The sequence below is a fragment of the Podarcis bocagei genome (genome assembly GCF_964188305.1).
Source record: "Podarcis bocagei genome assembly, chromosome: 1".
In the NCBI taxonomy this organism is placed as follows: Eukaryota; Metazoa; Chordata; class Lepidosauria; order Squamata; family Lacertidae; genus Podarcis; species Podarcis bocagei.
Genome location: NC_138125.1, coordinates 49,759,427 through 49,780,186, shown reverse-complemented (window position 1 = coordinate 49,780,186; position 20,760 = coordinate 49,759,427). Strand labels below are relative to the sequence as shown.

At 43.9% G+C, this 20,760-nt stretch overlaps 2 protein-coding genes across 9 annotated transcripts in view; one reads left to right on the top strand and one right to left on the bottom strand.

Moving 5' to 3' along the window:
- LOC308597318 (uncharacterized protein) overlaps window positions 1-20,760 on the bottom strand; it is a 146,941-nt gene that overhangs the window by 76,012 nt on the left and 50,169 nt on the right. For 2 of the 4 annotated variants that reach the window (XR_014012886.1, XR_014012887.1), the window contains exons 3-4: window positions 5,918-6,179; window positions 1,296-1,360 (exon numbers count right to left, since the gene is read on the bottom strand). Coding sequence is in view for 1 of the 4 variants with exons in the window: in XM_081213208.1 (XP_081069334.1) it covers window positions 1,296-1,360 (65 nt within the window). In the remaining 3 variants the exon portion in view is untranslated. The remainder of the gene's footprint in view (window positions 1-1,295; window positions 1,361-5,917; window positions 6,180-20,760) is intronic. The other 2 variants (XR_014012888.1, XM_081213208.1) reach the window with 1 other exon arrangement.
- Window positions 1-20,760, top strand: part of RAD51B (RAD51 paralog B) — a 403,358-nt gene that overhangs the window by 342,972 nt on the left and 39,626 nt on the right. The gene's annotated exons all lie outside the window — the stretch shown is intronic.

Genomic DNA, 20,760 nt, shown 5'->3' with positions numbered 1-20,760 from the left:
CACACTGACTTTCCATATCTAATTTTAGAAAACACTTGTTAGGCAAAACAAGTTATTTTTAAGATGCCCCCTTTCTTGTAACTGGAGTCTTTCTATTGATCCAGACAGCTTTTAGTTATGCAGAAGTGCTGAGGGATGGTTTCTGTCACTCACAAACCCTCTAGGGTGTCTTGTTGGCTCATCTCTCACTGCCATTAACATGCTATAACTCACTGCTCGTTTTAGAACTGAATTAGTCATAACACCAAAGTGTGAAATAATTTGCATTTCAAAGTGTGCTGAACTCCCCTCCCACCACCTTGTTGCCTCCCATTGGGGAAGTCTCATGCCAAGGTGGTGATAAGTCCATCATTCCTTTTAATCACAGAGGTCTGAAAATGTGTAGCCTTTTTTATAAGACAGGTGGTGGGGCAGTAGCAAAATCCCTTTGCAGTGGAAGGTAAGCAGTGGGGTGGGGTTACAGTTGCTTGAGATGTGGCTTCAAGAAATGCGTTCAGGCACAGAATGACGCAATGAGCCAACGTAGCACAGTCATTAGAGTACTGTATTGAACTGGATGCAGGGAGACCTGTGTATAGATCCTCAGCCAGCCATGAAGTTCACTGGGTGACCTTAAGGTACTCATTATCTTTGAATCTAATCAGGGGTTACTGTGAAAATAAAGCGAGGGCCGGCAGAAGAGCATGTATGCTGGGCAGGAACTCTGAAAAGGAAAGATGGAATAGGCATGTAATAAATCAATGAATAATGTACAGTGGTACCTCGGGATGCGAATGGGATCTGTTCCAGAGCCCCATTCGCATCCTGAATGGAACGTAAGACGCGACGGCGAGCGTGTGCGGGTCGCGTTTTGCCGCTTCCGTGCATGCGCGTGACATCATTTTGAGCGTCTGTGCATGTGCGAGCGGCGAAACCCGGAAGTAACATGCTCCGTTACTTCCGGGTTGCCACAGAGCGCAACCCAAAAGCGCTCAACCTGAAGCGCATTCAACTCGAGGTATGACTGTACAGGGGTACCTCGGGTTAAGTACTTAATTCGTTCTGGAGGTCCGTTCTTAACCTGAAACTGTTCTTAACCTCAAGCACCACTTTAGCTAATGGGGCCTCCTGCTGCCGCCACGCTGCCGCCGCACGATTTCTGTTCTCATCTTGAAGCAAAGTTCTTAACCCGAGGTACTATTTCTGGGTTAGCAGAGTCTGTAACCTGAAGCATATATAACCTGAAGTGTATGTAACCCGAGGTACCACTGTATGTGCTTATGTCTGTGTTAAACAAAAGAAGCATACAAACATACCTGACCAACCACAGAAGGATGAATTTCACGTGATACCAAGTTGCATGCAGTTTCCCCCCTAGATTCTTTAAAAAAAAATTTAAAAAAAGTTACTGGAAAGGAAGGATGTAACCTAAAAGAGGAAGAGGCCCATGTGGTGGTGGGAGGGACACAATTTCTTAATGCTTTCCTTTCTAGCGTTTTCCTCCATTAAAAGCCATCCTCTTTATCAGTTGCTTCCCATCTACCACCGAACAGGAGAAAAGATACCGAGAACAAATGTTTGATTGGCATTCTGTGTATTGATGGCAGGAACCTGCAACCTAAACCTGCTACATGTATCTATATGCTATGTAGTGGTAAATTTGTGTTCGTTGCATAACTTTTACATTAGAAATGCAATTCACAAAGCTGGCCTCTGCATGGACAAGATTATGCCCTCATGTACAAGATGCATTTGCGTAGCCGTAGAATGATATCTGTACACATTTGTGCATCTGCTGATCACTCTGTCATCACTGTTTGACAGTTGCGTGTTTAAAGTGGGTTTAAAGTAAGTTGCGCAGTCCCATTATTTACCTATTATTACCATTAGTAGTGGTAATAAATTGTTTTTACTGATTACAGATAGGTAGCCGTGTTGGTCTGCCATAGTCAAAATAAAAAAATTCCTTCCTGTAGCACCTTAAAGACCAACTAAGTTCTTGGTATAAGCTTTCGTGTGCATGCACACTTCTTCAGATACACTGAAACAGAAGTTGCCAGATCCTTCTATATAGTGAGAAGGTGGGGAGGGGTATTACTCAGAAGGGTGGTGGGAATCGGAGATTGGCTCATCTCAGCTATCTGCCAATCTCCGATTCCCACCACCCTTCTGAGTAATACCCCTCCCCACCTTCTCACTATATAGAAGGATCTGGCAACTTCTGTTTCAGTGTATCTGAAGAAGTGTGCATGCCTACGAAAGCTTATACCAAGAACTAACTTAGTTGGTCTTTAAGGTGCTACAGGAAGGAATTTTTTTTATTTTGTTTTTACTGGTTATTTTACTTTTGTCTTATTTCATATATTTATATACCAAAACAGCCTCTAAGCGATTCACAAAAAGATAGTGCCACATTGCATAGATACATACAGACATGAAAATATTACAATAGCATAAAACCCCATAAAACATAGTAACACACTTTAGAAGCATCTTAAGAGGAAATGACTAAGTAGCTAGTCATCAAGTCCCTGAAAGTTGGGGGGAGGATCAGAGTTCACAGGGACCTGGATTCCATCCCCCCCCCCAACAGTATCTCCCTTCCCCACTGCTCCTTTTATCATCTCCTGCATGTAATCATCTGAATAGGAGCACAATCCTGACATGAACAATTCCACAGAATAGTTGGTCTTTGCTATAACACTTGGTAATAAATATCTGAAGTATTAGAATTGAACAGTGCAATCCTAAAACACACACACCATTGCTGGTGGTGCTGTGTGTGTGTGTGTGTGTGTGTGTGTGTGTGTGTGTGAGAGAGAGAGAGAGAGAGAGAGAGAGAGAGAGAGAGAGAGAGAGAGAGACTCTGCTGGCCTCCATCAGTGGAGAAATGTGCTGTCCAGGACACTCTGCTATGGCACAGCCCCCAGTTTCCCCTGATCAGGCATGAAGCTATTGCCAGTGGTTCTCTTGCTAATGGTGGCCAGTGGAAAACTCCAGAACAGGGCATTTTGGGTGGGGCACTGGTGGTTTTGGATCAACTGGATCCACCCAATGATCCACCCAGGGATCAGATTCTCAGGCTGCTGCCCAGGCTGACATTAGAACTGCTCTTCCCATAATACTGGGAGAGAACAGAAAGATGGTTTGAGAAAGAAGTCATTGGCACTGGCAATTCTTGTAATTCAGGCTTGCCTGCAGTAATTAACTGTAAGTTAAGTGTGCTTCTCCTGTTTTCAGTGAGATGTGCAGAGCCTTAAACCATCAAGCAAGCCATGACCGCTGACCTGAAAGCCCTTCTCCCTGATTAATCCCAAATGTGTGTAGACTCTTGGCTGTGGTCACTCAGAGGTGAGAGGCATTCTGCAGATTTGACAATTTTGCTCCGTACAGAGGGGAAATCTGAGCCTGAGTTCTATGCAGCAGACACCAAGTCTGACAATTAGATTTTTCATCTCACTTCCCTCTACAACTACTCCAGTGTTAAGGGAGACAATTAGCCCGCCTTCATATCAGCACACGGAAAATTTTATACCAAATACATTTCCTTTTCTCAGTAGGACTTATTCAAGCATTACAGAAAAGAAGATGAACAAGGTTAGAAACATTCTAAAATGCAAAATAAAGTTACAAATCTAAAGTATTTACTACTGATGCAGAGCTGAGAAACCCTAATTAAATTAGAATTAGCTGAAGCAACAAGGTTAGGATGCAAGCGTAAGGTGATATGGGCCTCCCAAAAGAGTGATTGATGCTGAAAGGTGAAGACATTTATATCCCTTTCTCCTTTCAATGAGATTTTCTTTCTCAGTTATCAAATAAAAGCAAGACTATACTCCACAAAATATTCAACTACTGTACAGTACATGAAAAAAATGCATACACCACAAGTTCTGCCATTATTTTGACTAAACATAATCTACTATCATGAAAACAAAATAAAATTAGCAACGTCTAATAAAACTATATCAAATGCAAACAATTGCTATTTTAAAAAAACATATCTGGACAGAAGTTACAGCAACATATTGTCAATACCTAAATTATACAAGAATGTGTTGTCTTCACAGCAAATGCTATTTTCAACACTGATACTTGTGCTCAGATGTGAACCAAACTTCTTTATTTAACTAACCTACAAAGCTGGATTGATAAAAGTCAGGCCAATTCAAGGTTTTCTTTTTATAACAAGAGACATAACCATATTGGTTCCAGATAGACAATGTACCAGTCTGGTATGCAAGTCTGGCCTCTCTCCAAAGGACATCACAAAGACAGAGGTGCCTTTTATTACCATTTTAATAAGTTTGTGTTGCAGTGGGGTAAGGAAAATTTACTGTCTGGCCTGTTCCAACGTCTCTGGAACCAACCAAAATGGGTGCAGAAGTGAGGCCCCACAACACAGAAGTGTGTATGTTCATTTATATGTATAGGTGCACCCATAGGGCTAATTACTGTAATTCAAACGGACATACCATATCATGCAAGAGGGGTAAATAAAGCTACATTTCAAGAATCACCAGAAACATATGCCTGAATAATTACAATAGGCAGACTTTTGTTCATCTGCAGTCTTTTTCCTCTAAGCTATAAGAACAGACTTTTGTGTGCATGGATGACAAAGTGAACTTTGTGTGCTGCTTCAGGTGAGGAGAAACAGATCTTGCTCCTAAGAGAATATGCATTTGCAGTTGGGGTCTGAAACTTATGCCTCGGCCCAGTATACCTGAAGGAGCATCTCCACCCCCATTGTTCTTCCTGGACACTGAGGTCCAGCTCCAAGGGCCTTCTGGCGGTTCCCTCCCTGTGAGAAGCGCATTTACAGGGAACCAGGCAGAGGGCCTTCTCGGCGGTGGCACCCGCCCTGTGGAACGCCCTCCCATCAGATATCAAGGAAATAAACAACTATCTGACTTTTAGAAGGCATCTGAAGGCAGTCCTGTTTAGGGAAGTTTTTAATGTTTGATGTTTTATCATGTTTTTAATATTCTGTTGGGAGCCACCCAGAGTGGCTGGGGAAACCCAGCCAGATGGGCGGGGTAATAATAATAATAATAATAATAATAATAATAATAATAATAATAATAATAATAATAATTCCAGCATGCCTTCCTATGGCAATCAAGAGCCTCCCTCAAGTTAGAAGGAAAGAGATAAAAGGCTAATTAGGAGTGTAAAATATGAGAAACAGACTTGAGGGTTTCGTAAGAAGCCCACACATGCTTTTACTTGCTCCACCTTTGAACCCTTCTACCACCATTACCCAATGAACAAAAGAAGATCCTGAAATCTGCCTGGAGTAGCAGCAGGTTTATGCAACTGGCCAAGGGTGGTGGGTGGGATCCAAATATGTTGATAAATAGAAGTGACCGGAAAAAGAGTGTGGGTGTGCATAATTTGGCCTCACCCACTCTGGCCTCCCCCATCCAGCACGCAGTCCCCGAGCGAATGGAACCGCCAGTTGCAAAAAGATTGCCCACTGCCAATTCAATGTATTATTCTTTTAAATTGTATTTTGTACTGTTATAGTGTAATTGAAGTCATTGAATTATCTATGCTTTATTTCGTTTTTATAGTTTGAGTTATATAAGATGCTTTAATTTATTTAGAAGATTGTAACACACATTTTTTTAATTAAAAAAAATTGTGGTGCATGGTCTGAAATGCATATTTGCACAGTTATTATAATGAACGTGCTTTTGACCATCAAAGAAGATACAGGTCTTGGGTGTGAGCCAGGCATATCATGAGCGACTATTTTGTGCAATAATTAAATCAGGTACTTAGGCTTGGTGAGGAAACAAGCCTGTGAATTAGGTTTGTAAGCATGGAGGAACATCTGTGTCAGAGTTCATGTATACATTGTTAGTTTTCATACGGGCTGGGTGAGGCCATCTATATAGGAAGGATTAAGGAATATCATCCTCTATTAAATTACCTCAGGAAAGTCTTTCTGTTTGTATATCTCTCTGCCTCACCCTTGGAGAGGATATGAAGGCAGGCCTGTGGTGGCTGCACCCTCACCTCCAGCACATGGAAAAACAAACACAGCCATTCTTCTGTTTGTTGTTTTAGCGCAGGGCGCTCTCCTTCCATAACAAAACCCATTTCCCTACAGGCAGCAGGCTAAGACTTGTTTGCTTATTATTCTGTCAAGGAAAAGGAGTCTTCACAAGGAGCAGTCTTCAAGCATCAATATCCTGTTGATAAACAGAAAAAGAAGGAGGATATTTTCCAGCTGTCCTTGTACAAACACCTCTTGCCAAGTCTAGCCTAGCTTTTGTTAGTCCATGGTTTGTGAAGCTCTAGCTCCTTGCAGATTGAACATTAAAAGCATTTCTTTCTCAGGGGGTACTACAGGGCTTCACGCCCCTCAAACATGTCTGCTTGAAACATTTTTATACTCGTAGTTAGCTAATGAAGCGATGGCCCATATATAATATAATGTGAATATTCTCACTTGACTATGCACAGGTTGCTATCGTGACTTGCATTACTTAAAAACAGCGTAGCCTTTTCCTGTACCTGCGTGAAGGCTTAAAGGTAAAGGTAAAGGGACCCCTGACCGTTAGGTCCAGTCATGGCTGACTCTGGGGTTGCGGCACTCATCTCGCTTTATTGGCCGAGGGAGCCGGCGTACAGCTTCTGGGTCATGTGGCCAGCATGACTAAGCCGTTTCCAGCAAACCAGAGCAGCGCACGGAAACGCCGTTTACCTTCCTGCCAGAGCAGTACCTATTTATCTACTTGCACTTTGACGTGCTTTCGAAATGCTCGATTTGCAGGAGCAGGGACCGAACAACGGGAGCTCACCCCTTCGCAGGGATTTGAACCGCCGACCTTCTGATCAGCAAGCCCTAGGCTCTGTGGTTTAGGCCACAGCACCACCCGCATCCCTTTTGCGTGAAGGCTTACTTTGGGACAAAGATCAGCAAGGCTTGCAACCTGTTTTTAATGTAAAAACTCAGTGAAATCATGTGTTGGTCCACGTGCCTGTACACTTTTCTCATGACTGAGTCACCACAAAGATAGCAGCATATATCTGGGATTAGGTTATCCGGAACAGAGGGCATGACTCCCAGATATCCCTGAACACCATCACCTTCCCTTTGTAAAATAGCATAAGCCCTGGAAAAGAAAAAACCAGTACTCTAAATTTAGGTCTGGCTTTGAATGTCACATCTGCCTCTTCTTGTACACAGTCAAAGGGTATTTAAACCATTTCCCACTTGCATTGTCAGAAAAAAAATCACAATTACTTCAGCAGAAAATGTATGTCTTTTAACCACCTGTTGAGCATTGATTCATATGTGTTTCCATCTTGAGTATGTTTAGCTCAGCTTTTTTACTGAAAGATAACCATAAAAAGGAACCTCCAAACAGTTTATTGTGGAATCAGTGCTGTTTCCACTGACAAGTTTTTTGTAGCATCCACATGTGCTGTTATCAAAATGAAGCCCATAAGTTTTGCTTTTTTGGTTTTTTTTTACAATTAATCTGATTTTTCCCCCCTTTCCACAGAAAATCCAGGAACCCATTATGTATCTGCAGTCATTGCTGGTGTGGAAACTCATTATTGCATTTTTCGGACTAGGCAGTTTGTCATATGTTGTGACATTTCAGTGGATTTTTTCTATTGCCCTTGCATTGCTGGGTTGGACTAGATGACCCTTGGGTTCCTTCCAACTATGATTCTATTTCTGCTTGCTCCTTATGTGAGCACAACATAACCATTTTGTCTCTTTCCATTGATTGCTACATGCTCAGTTTGAATGAGATATTCTCTCAAGATCTCTACAGGAAATGTGGGAGGTTATGTGGAAGACTGTAATTGCAATTACACAGGTCAGGCTTTTTGTTTTGTTTGTTTAAAGTTAATATGGAGGTCTTGCACAAGACCACTGTATCACTTGTGCACTCTTATGCAATACCTCATTATTAAAAAATAAACTAAAGAAATGGATCTCTCACACGCCATTTTGCCCACTGCGAAACAGAACTGGCTAGATAAGACTGGTGAAATTTGCACTTGCACAATTGCTGGGATTCCCCCAGCCCCCAATAAAGGTACACAGAGGTATAGAAATATCTGTGCAGAACATGAAAAGGTAATGCAGTGTGAGAAATAAGTTATTATTGGGAGGGAAGGGAGGGGGCAGAAAAACATAACTCAGATACCTTCCTTCAAACTCCACCTACTGGTATGGGCAGTAAGTAATGGGTTAGCAACGGATATTATGACTTTAAAAAGTGGAGTATGCAGAAGGATTTGTTTGTTTGTTTGAATTTATATATCGTGCTTTACCTAGAGGTCTCAGGTTCACAAGAAAGATCACAATATATAAAATAAAAATAAAAACAATAACCCAATAATACCCCCCCCCCCAAAAAGAGCCACATTTTAAAAGGGTATAGGATGTCGATCAGGTCAACCAAAAGCCTGGTTAAAAAGGAATGTTTTTGCCTGGCGCCTAAAGGTCTGTAATGAAGGCGCCAGGCAAACTTCCCTGGGGAGAGCATTCCACAGACAGGGAGCCACTGCAGAGAAGGCCCGTTCTTGTGTTGCCACCCTCTGGATCTCTCGAGGATGAGGCACATGAAAGAGGGCCTAAGAAGATGATCTCAGGGTCCAGGTAGGTGCATATGAAATGGGTTAGGAATGAAGGGTTGCACCCAGCATTCCTCTCACACAATAGAAACTTCCTCTTCCTCTCCTCTCCCTGTACATCTCCAAAATCGGTTCCATAGGGTCCTCCCGTCCTCTGGAGCAGATTTGAGGGAATACTAAGGGGAAGGGGGGAAGAGATAAAAGTTACACTGTGCAAACATGCTTGTTGCACAACTGGAACAGCAGTATTGGATACAGCCCATAGGAAGCTGCCTTATACAGAGTCAGACCACTGGTCCATCTAGCTTACTGCTGTCTACACTGACTGGCAGAAGCTCTACTGGGTTTCAGACAGGAGTTTTTCCCAGAACCTAGGACTTTCGGCATACAGAGCAGATGCTCTGCCACTGAGCTGTGCCAACAAAGCACAGGAGAGTTACTGAACACAATCCACTTGGATGAGAAAAGGAGGAATGAGTGCTCCTGCGCACAGAGGCATTTTGAAGCAGAGGCTCAGTCCCCATCTCCATCACCCACAATCAACTTGCAGTCTGACTGTGGTTGGTCAGAGCAGATGAGAAGGCTTAGCAACCATGAGACTCAACTAGTTGTGGTAGCACCAAAGCCCTGGACAGGTACTTCCTTTCGTGTTGCTTATCTTTTATTGGTGCTGCCTGAACTGCCTGGATTCCCTCAAGCAGTGAGGAGGCAGTATTGAAGCCATGTGCTTCTTGGATAATCCCTTCAGGAATGTTGAAGGACATTTGTCTTTGTTCATATGAGTGCATCTTCAGTTTCCCCGGCAACAGCAGCCAGAGATGCTATCTCTTTCTGAAGCTATTTTCCCTGGTGCACACTACGCCCAGCAAAGAGCCCTCCAGTCTCTTGTGTCTGGCCAACATATGGAGAATTATTTGGCTGCCCCCTGGAAAAACAGCTCATTTAGCACTTGAAAGTCAAGCTGCTGTAGCCTGAAAGCTGCTCTTTGCTGCAGTAAAGAGCAAGGGGGGAGGATGAGAATTCTGAAACACTCAGCAGCGAAATAGTTTGCAGAGGCCACCACAGAGCCTGCTTTCCCACAAGGCTGCCTCCAAAGCCTGCAGCCTCTGGATAGCTTCCATCCCAAATGTATGTCACATTTCCTTCCAATGAAAGCCAAATATTTACATTAATCTGGGGTCACTCAGAGGCCATGCTGCTATCACGAGTTGGAAGAGACTGTAGTAAACCAAGGAGAAAGGGCGGGGGGGCGGGTTGGTGGATGGATTAACAGACGTCTCTAAAGTAAATCATGGAGCCGTGGGTTCTCTGCTTTAACTGTACTGTGTCAGTAAACAGAAAAGCCATAGGCCAACGGGGTGATTTCAACCTGAGATACAGGCAACGCATCATATTTTGGGTGAACAAATCTAAACATGGTAGGGGTGACATGGGAGCCACGTACAGCAGACACACAGGGAGAAACTTGTGCTTTCGGAGCAGGTCATGCTTGGGCCTGTTTACCTATTGTATTATATTTAACAGATTGTTTAAGACTGTGAATATCTTTTTGTGTTTTTTGTCAAATAAATTGCATATCGTAAATAGTTTTATGTACTCAGCTTTGGGATTAATGGGAGAGGTTCAATTATTTCTTCCTGCTGGTGCAATGGAAATCCATTTCAGCAATCTGGGATTCTGGTTTTTCTTCTCCCCCTCCCCTCCAGCATACCCCCAAAATCTGCTCCAGAGGGTCTCCCAACCCTCGAAAGCAGATTTTGGGAGTGCCTGGATGGCTGCAGGGCAGATGCAAAGAAAGAGAAGCCTTGATGTGCAAGCGTCCAACGCCACTTTCCTGATTACCTCTGAGTGCATTGTGTGTTGTGTCATGCAGTGATTAAAACAGAGTATGTGTTTTGCCAGAATTGTTAAGACCTATTCCTCTCTTGGCTAAATTTTCTCACCATCTATGAATCTGTCTTTCTTGGAGAAAGAAGGATTCCACATTGGCACCTTGTAATGGTTGACTATTATCCATGGTACCCAAGAAACTGAGGTTTGGCGGCGTTCTGCCATTGTGCCGCATGACCTGCTTGACCTGGTTACACTATCCTGGCATGGAATTTGGGCAGAAATATATTTTGGCATTCATGGTTGTCCACAGCAGCTTTCCCTTTCTGTGTGCAAGGGCTGGCATGGGTTCTACTGTCATTCATTGACACAGAAGGTCTACCTCCATCATCCTTCACCAACCTGGTGCCCTCCAGGTATTTTGAGCCACACCCACACCTCCAGTGCTGTCTGCAGCTGATAAGAGTTGTAGTCCAAAAGAGCTGGAGGGTACAAGGTTGGCAAAGGCTAACCCACATCATTGGCAGCACCTTCTTTTTAGATTGACATCCCACATCCAATTCTGTCGGGTTCATTAGAGCAGAGCCGTGTTTCACTTGCAAATGTTGTGCAATTTTAGACTTTCTGCCCCACTTTTACTACTAGTGTCACACAGATTTATAACCTCTTTGATTTCCACCTCTATGTAATTAATGAATCTCCCTCCCTGCCCTTTTCCCTACTGTTTCATGACTCATTTTATGCTCTACTGGTGCTTAGCAGTTGATACGCTGTAGAAGTAATACTACTCTGCTGCTAAATAACAATATATTGTTTCATGCTCCCCACTTTCCTGAGCAGTGAGGAGTTATCCAATCTGATAACTCAAATGGAAGATGGGCTATAAATCTTAATGACAAATGATTAAATAAAGTCAAAGGTGGTTGGCTGCCTTTTGGATGAGAGATCCATAGATTCACAGACCTTTCTGTGAAGTTTGGTTGTACATGGAGTAAGCACTCCTACAAACAACAAATCCCCTGCCCTTAATCAGATCCCCCAAGAGACATTCCAGCAGCACCTCAATATGCTTCTAGAGATCACAGCTAACTCTTAGCTCTCCCTTCCAACTATCTACAAAACACAGTTCTATTGTTTTGCTTCACAGACACACCTATACCAACTAGCCTGTACCTTTAGCTGGGATGGGTAAGAAGATGAGTTGTCTTCCTTACATCCTAGGAGAGTCTTCAGCTACGTCAGACCTAGCCATTCTAGGCCTTTTATCAGTTATTTCCAAAAAGTAACAAAAGATGTGGCTGGCACAGCTTGCTCACTGACCATAAAGGAACATTAAACACTCATTCTGACCCCGTAACCATCTTCCATCCAGACCCCAGACTCCTTAATAGTTATCAGATAGCAAGTGCAACAATGCATTCTTTTAAAACTGTTGCTTTCCTGTCACTACTGTTGGTGTTTAGTCATATACAGTATACTGTATATGAGCTCCTTGATCCCAAGAAAATATCAAAATGTTCCTTTGGGAGGATATTATTCCAAATATAAGAACTTCCTGCAATAACAACCTCTTCCAGGTTTTTATTTCTTAACCTCTTCAGAACTCTTTCAGTGTCTGTTTTGAGTCACTAGATGCTTGCTACAAATAGAGAAGTCGGATCATCTCAGCCCATCCAAAATCTTTCTTTCTTTCTTTCTTTCTTTCTTTCTTTCTTTCTTTCTTTCTTTCTTTCTTTCTGTGCTTAGTTGTCCTGGGGTGAAAACAGTTCAGGAAAGGAACTCTGGTTATGCAGGACATCCTCCTTCCTTCCCTTGTGATGTACTTCAACATCACACTTCAATCTATCCCTGCCTTTTTCTTTCTTTTCTTTTTTTACAAAAAGGAAGCCCAAATCTAAGGCATATTCATGTAATAGTCATGTCAAGTAGTAATTATATAAACCAAAAGAGAAGTTGGTTGGGAGGTATAGAACAAGCAAACCGCAACATGATTTTTTATTTTTTAAAAAACCCAAAATAATCCAGGGTATTTGGACCCCTGAGCTATGCTGAAAAGGGAGGCTAAGCATACAGTTAGCTAATCTGTCTGGAGTGGGTTTATCCAAAGCCATTCCAAAAAAAGAAATATGGAAATTGATCAACTTAAAAAAACAAAACAGCTGTGAATGACTGTTGAGGGAGAGGAATGGAGGGCAGGGCTCCGAAGCTCAGTGGGGGGAAGCACTGGGGAATTGCCCATTGCCTCCTTCTTCCTGTCCCACGGACACACCCTCCTGGGGAGAATGCTACACAGCATTCCCGCTGCAGTTTGCCAGATGACCAAGGGCTCAGTTTGGTCTGGTTCTCAAAAAGAATGCATTGGCCAGAACATGTCACTATAGCCGTGAAATAACTTGGCTGCCCTGCTTTGTTATCTGTTTGGCGAGATATCGCTGACATCTGTCTGAGGTTTCTGTGAGTACCAAAACACTCAAGAAGCACACACAGCAGCAGATGAAACCTTGGAATCTATCCAGCAACCTTAATGTGACTGAGAGGGTTTTATATTGTGTACATGTCCTCCATATATCAGACGTTTCCAGACATGGCAAGGCTGTGCTGCTTTCTGTTGCTTTTCCATGCAGGCAGCTGTGCAGCGACCCAAATGACTACAAGCAGGTTTTCGATATCCCGTCTGCACAGCCAAAGAAGGGTTCTTGAGTTTAGAGCAAAGGGAAGTTCTGAAAACTTGCTGCCTAAACACTCATTAATCTCTTGCATTTGCCTAACTGGCAGTGGCTACACCCATCCTTTCCCAAACCCCACACATGTTTCAAGACAGCACTTGCTGCGGTCCAGCTGCTGCAATCTAATTGTAGTTCAGTAAAGGAGTGTTCAGACAACACCCACACTGAACATGAGAGAGCCATGCACCTGCAACACTGATGTTCTTGTCAGCCACACATTTGGCATTTGTGCAAAGGAGCCCTATATGCTAGCAGAACACATAGGTGTTCCTCCACACAACCAGGAACTCTAGCTAACCCTGCTTTTCACCCTGTGTGGCTGTGTATGTATACATGGAGGGTTCATTCACTAATAAAATTGTGTGTCCTGTCAGCAACAGCAGGGGGGAAATTCCAGTGGGTATATAAGAATTTCCACTAATTTTTAATATTATAAATAGCCTGGACGTAGGTGGCAGATACTCCATCTGGATTTCACTGAGTGACCAGAATGGGATAGACTTTCTGGGCCACTGTCAAATAAAACTCTATATACGTAGGTTTAGAATATTATAATGCAGAGGTGGGGGGGTCTTTTTGGCACCCTGGGCCACAACCTTATCAGGATCAGCGCCGTGGACCAAATTTGACAAGTGGCAGCAAGCAAAACTTGCTAAAACAAGTTCCACCCCCCTCCATTTTAGCAGGACTTTTGATGCAAATCCCTTCCAGAATCAGGAAAGGGGTTGCATTGAACTAAGCAGGATTTAACCCTTGCTTATCAGCTGATGGCACACAAACAGCTCCTGCTTCCCTGGGAATATGTCACTGGCCACTGCAATCAAGCTGGTCATGATGTAGGGGAATTTCTGTCTGGGCGGGAACTCAGCATGACTCAGATTACCTCATTAGCCTTTGGAGGGAAATATCTTTCACTGAAGAGTATATGTTCTTGAAGTGCAGCCAGCCATTTCAGCTCCTTTCCTGTTTATACATAGTGTGTGCCAAATTACACATTCATCCTGTGTTAACCCATTGAAGGCACTTGCTTTGGGCCTTGCTCAAGAGTTTTTCTATACTTTTGCCGCAGAATGGTCCAAATACCATCCATGTTCACACGTTCATGGTGTTTTCTTTTATATTAATTAGTCTCACATTGATATCAACTTCCAGTCCCCTATAAGCATGGGAGGGATCCACTGTTCCTCCTTTTTGCTTTAATCTGCACCTAATGCTGTGTTGCCACTATTGTAGCGTTGTTGTTTTGTCCTGGGACAAAAGGTAACTGCATAATGAAAAAACAAATGTGTTCATGCAGCATGATTTCCAGACCCGTACCACCCTGATTGTGAGCGCCAATGAATATATGTCCAGAGGCAACTAGTGTGCATAAGTAGGAAACTGGACTCAGGAGGACCAAACTACACAATATGTGAACTGCATCTTGGGGGGTGGGGGTGGAGAGAATTAAATAGAATAGAGGAAGAAATCCAGTTAGGACCAGAGCACAGGTGGTGGTGGCTTTAAAATGTAAACCTCTCCCCACTTCCCCCATCTTCCCTCCTAGGACAAATAGCAGATATTGGGAGCCATTTTCAGCAGGAGCACAGTGCAGGGGTAATGGGTTAAACACTCCCTCCTCCACTGGTGTCATGATGCCAACCCAGCCACAAGCCCGCTGATGGCTGGTTAAACCACACACAGAGAGACAGCCCTTAACGCAGCATGTTTGGAATTTCCCCTAGATGTGTAAATGTCACTTACTTGTCATACCACATGGCACATATGGTTTCTGGTATAAAAAAAAATATCCAACTGCTATAGTAACATGTTATTCCTGCCACAGCCCACCAGCCTTGTAGTGTGATCCTGTAGGACCCGACAAGCCTCTTGCTTCTGTAGTTCCAGGTAGCAGAAACCGAAGGCTTGTGAAGCCCATGGTCAGCCACCATACCTGGAGGGTGATGGTATTCAGCTTGGATGGCCTGCTAGCTGGCAACAGTGTTGGCTATTTGCAGTATGGTAGCGCTGCAGAGAGCTTGCTGGGGAGACCATGCATTAAAAAGGGACTCAAAAATAACTTAAACAAGGTTTTAATTACAATAACAAAAACCCCATTTACACTAAATACATCAACAAACCAGACCCAACCACCAACCCATCCCCCAGGGTGATGGGAGAACTAGGTGCTGCTCCTTATATACTACACCCAAATGCTGACACAGCTTAATCAATACAACTCAGCAGCACCTGCTATGTTTCACAGCTGTAAAGCTGGGTCTCATTATCCTGCTCTGGCCCTTGCTCTGGCCCCTTAAAGGCATACACATTGGGTGGAACAATGATGAACCTTTACATTTAAAGAAACAATTCAACAAGCAGACCCCACTGCTGGCGGGTGCTGCTGCCAGTGGCCTGTCTGCCAGCTACAGGCAGAGACAGGCTTCAGAGAAGAAGCAAGTTGTATCAAGTTTTCCTTGATCAGGAAGCATGGGGAGCTACCTTATACAAAGTCAGACTACGTGTCCATCTAGCCCGGTATTACCTGAGGAGAAGCCGCTCTCCAGGGAGCCAGGCCTTTTCTATCACCTGCTGCCCATTCCTTTTTGGTTGGAGATGCCAGGGATTCAACCTGGAACCTTTTAAGTGCAAAGCATGTGCTCTGCCACTTTGGCTGGGGTCCCTCCCTTTAAAAGAAGTATGTTGCAAGGGGCTCACAAAAGTATCTCACCCAGTTTATTGACCAGGTCCACACCTGCTTAGTTTCAGGGTGACTGCAGCACAGTTCCTGTTGTTGAGCCCCGATTAGTTCAGCAGCCTTAGCAACAACCTTATGTTGAACTCTCTCTCTTAAAGCAATGCCTTAGCAGACCAGGGAGAGCCTGCGCCTTGTCCATTAATCTGTTTCCTCAGCCTTTCCAGCACAGCATGTCACCAACTATGAAAAGCAAGCATGCTTACTCAACTCTCTCACACACCCCAGTAATGATAAACTAATACTCTTCTTGATTACAGCTCATTATTTAAGCTTCATAAAACACTCAGCCAATGTATTATTAGTAAGAGAATAATGCAATAATTAATACGGGGGTTAATTGTTATTCCATGCTAGTGCTTTCCCAGGAAGTGGATGTTATCTCTCAGGGCCCACACTGCAGATTCCAGACTGATGTTTCCTTGAGAGAGTTACTAGCACAATAACTTGCAACAGCCAAAAAAGGTTGCTCTAATTTACTGCACAAGATTTGTTAAGAGCACAGCTGGCACAGGATGAGACAGCATCACCTCATCCCTGTACAGGCCTCCCTTGGACGCTTCTGTACAATCTTTTTCCTGTGTTCCAAAATTCATCCCTTATGTGCTGCCAAAGATAAGACCAAGGAGTATTCATGTGCATGTATAGATGAGACGAGAGTGGGTATCTTATTGCAATTGGGTGACCGTCTAGAATCTTAACTATTAGAAGAGAGTGATTTCAGTTTACCTGTTTCCATGTGCTGGGCAAATCTTACCACCCACAATCAGAATGAGCTCTATGAGCAGCAATCTCCCCCTAATGGCTACCAAACATGGGTGGGCAGGAGGCCCACTGGTGGTACACCCAATGGTGGAGGCCAGCAAAAAGCCCCACAATAGGGCATTCTGAGGGTGGGATCAAACCAGTCCACTTGAACCTGAGCCAATCTCGCTACTATCATGCAACAGCATCCAGTTCCAATATGGACCTGATATTTGTGCACAGGGACCAGGTCTGATCATCATCCCCTCCTTCAATTGCAGCAGGCATGAGCAGTCAGGCTGTGGGTGTGGCATTGGATCCAAGGGCGCCGACTTATAAAAAATATTGGGGGGGCCCAGACCGGGGTCCTGCCGCTGGTTCGCTCGGGTAGCCGGGAGAACGCAGTTCGAGGCGGCGGTGTTGGTGGGCTGGACTATATTTTTTTTGGGGGGGATGAATGAATTCCTATGCCCCACAAATAACTCAGAGATGCATTTTAAATAAAAGCACACATTCTACCCATGTAAAAACACACTGATTCCCAGACCATCCATGGGCTAGATTGAGAAGGCGATTGGCTACATCCGGCCCACGGGCCTTAGGTTGCCTACCCCTGAGCAAAAATAAAGGCTTGTAAAATGAATCCTGCAGATTTTCCTCAGTATAGTATGCTACTCAGGTAAGTTTTATTTATAGCAAAATGACATGACACACACACAGAGCTTTGACTCTTTAATTCCCCCCCCCCCACTTTACACAAAGACAGTTTTTTTGTTTTTGTCACAATTTTTCACGCTAGAGAAATCCCTTATTTCCCAGAAGAAAATATATCACAGACCACTTTTCAAGTAATTTCATTCAGTAGTTTCTAGTGCTTGTGTGTTCAGAACTTGAGAACAACTCAACATTAAAAGTTCACATTCTTTCATAAAAGACAAAATACATTTGGCAAAAAGCCTCTATAAGATTAAAAAATGGAACACCCATTTTGTAGGTTTCGATCCAACTAAAGTTGATTGTGACCAAAACCTACTAAAATTAATAGGGCAGACAGCCCCACTGTTTTCATTGGGTCAGTTATAATTAACATTAGCAGCATGGGAACAGATTATTTCTCACAAATTACTTCATTTTAAAATATATATATAGAAAAGATTAAGAGAATTTTTTTTCTATTAATTTTAAATAGGCAAGTACAGACAAATAAATTAGAATCTTTTTCTATTCAAGTCAAATGTGAAAGTAGAAATAAATTATTAAAAATCAAGTGGGAAACAACCCTTGCAGAGTTCTCAAAGCAATTCCATAAGCTTAAAACACAGAAACAATGATAAAAGTATTCATTAGTCATATAATTTAGTTCTGAAACAGTACAGAAGAAACAGGTTTGATAGTCAAATGCTCCCCACACTAAATGCAAATATTTCTCTTGTTCAGGCCAATAAACCATATTAAGACACCTTTACTTCACAGAATGTCTATGTGTCTAAAACACTTGATTAGAGATCAAATATAATTTTAAAAATTTATAGTGTTCTTGGATAATTGGTTCTGTGCGTCGGTGGAGACGCGTCCCCGAAGGCACTCTGCCTATGCCTAGAGGCCGCGCCTCTGCCCACGCCACGCTAGCCTGGGAAAAGAAACGAGAGAGTGTCCGGCCGACTTTCACAACCCTCCGTGGCGGCCAGGAGCAACGGGACGGGCCAGCGCGCCGGGGTGCAAAAGCGAAAGGGAGGGAGAGCAACCGGGCTGCGGGCCGGGGCCTAAGGCCGGGGAGGCGCCGCCCCAAGCAGGGCAGCTAGCGGGGAGCCCCGACGCCCGCCCACCGCCCCCAGATCAGGATTGGTCCCCCTCCGCCTGCGAACGGGGCTCACATGGTGACGTTGGGGCTGGTGGTGGCGCAGCAGCGGCTCTCTCCGAAGAACTTCTGCTGCTCCGCGGGCTGTTGCCGCTTCGGGCTGCAACTTTTGCAGGCGCGGCCGCTGGGTAGGGCCCTGGGAAGCTCCGCCCCGCCGGCCGGGGAAAGCCCCCAGCCCCAGGAGCCGGAGGTGGAGGAAGGGACGGCGGCGGCGCTCTGCTGGAGGGGCGCCCGAGATTATTGGGTGGGCAGAGCCCCCCCAAACGAATTTTTGAGGGGTCTCGGGCCCCCTCAGGCCCCATGGAGTCGGCGCCTATGATTGGATCCACAAAGACACAGCAACAGGGTGGGGTTTTTAACTGCGCCCTTAGGGAATCAAAATTCCCACTGGCTGTTGCTTTAATTAAGCATGCAATGTGTCTGAGAAATCATAAGTTCCCTATCTCCTTCTGTTGGAACTGGAACTGCAGGGTCCCTCCGCCAATCTTACACTGGTCACACAAGCAGCCTCTGAGCTCTTAAACAAATAAACGGTGCCATAAGAAGAAGCCTTTGGGACGGAAGTCCAGGGCACCTACTCTGAAGAATGAGCAGAAAGGCCTCCAAATGGAGTCATTTTGGACTCACAGCTGTCCATGGAGGCACAGGTCTATTCTGTTTCCAGGGCATCTGTCTACCAGAGACCCTAACTACCCGCAGACTATCTCGCCAGAGTGGTGAATGCTCTGGTTATCTCCCGCTTGGACTAATGCAATGTACTCTACGCGGGGCAGCTAGACTGGTGACTGGGAGTGGCTGCCGAAACCATATAACAACGGTCCTAAAAGACCTACATTGGCTCCCGAGCACAATTCAAAGTGTTGGTGTTGACCTTTAAAGCCCTAAACGGCCTTGGCCTTGGCCCAGTATACCTGAAGGAGTATCTCCACCCCCATTGTTCTGCGGTCCAGCTCCAAGGGCCTTCTGGCGGTTCCCTCACTGTGAGAAGTGAGGTTACAGGGAACCAGGCAGAGGGCCTTCTCAGTAGTGGCGCCTGCCCTGTGGAACACCCTCCCATCAGATGTCAAGGAAATAAACAACTATCTGACTTTTATTATAAATAATAAATTATTATTATTATTATTATTATTATTATTACTTTCCACATTTTGTTTTATTTATTTTATCTAACAAAATTTATATTCTGCTTGAGTATAGGAAAACCTCTAAGCAGTTTACAAAACAAACTAACTAACAAAAAAACCCATTTTGAATAACATAGGACACCCATTGGTCCATCTGGCTCAGTAGTGATCAGTGACTGGAAGTGGTTCTCCAGGGATTCAGACTGGGGACCTTCCCAGCCCTGCCTGAAAATGCTGGGGTTTGAACTGTGACCTTCTGCATGGCAAAGCAGGTCCTCTGCCACTGAGCTATGGCCTTCCACACATTATCGTCTCAAGAGGGGGTGTGGCATAATACCATTAAGTCCAGAATCTAACACTACCTAAGTGCACTAATGTGAAAAAGAAGCCAAAGAGCACAAATGAATCGGACCTTAGAATTAGCTAGTTCCTTCCTGTAATCATAGCAGTTAAATTTGCAACTTACAAAGTTTACTATCTATAGGATGTCATTCTACTATGCAGAAATTTGTGACATATTTAATTTCCCCTCCTGGTGGGCTTTTTAATAACTTGATGCATCTTAGCACCTCCATTGTTGTCCCTTAAAACACAAAAGGGGATTCCAGCCAGTTGCTATTTTGGGGTAGGATTCAGTCACATACCACCAAATTTAGGTTGTGCAGTTAAGATTGTTTGGGAGGTATTGTGAAATGAATCAGTTACCCTCAAAGATCAGACTTTTGCAAAAAGAAAAGTAATAGGAAAATGCACTGGAAACTGTGGGGTAACATTGGCTTTGATGCAGCAGCATCTAACCTTCCCTAACCTGCTCAATAAACAAGTTGTCTCGAAATACCCAATGAAATTATATTGTAGGACATAGCATTTGACATGTTTTGTAGATGTTGTCAAGCACCCATTTTAAATATTACATCAGCATGAATATGAATATACTTTTTAAGGAGCCTCTCCAAACTAAATAGAGGCACTCTTTGCAACTTGTGTTTTGCTAACCCATGAAGCTTTTCCTTTTCCTGTTACATCCCTTCCTAAGCTTCTTCATATGAAAAGAGGGAGTAGAATACCTTTGTAAGTCCCTTTTCTCATACCAAGAAACACTGCCTGGTAAACTCACCCTCAGTAGATTGTCCATTTGGAAGGTTTGTTTTTAATTTG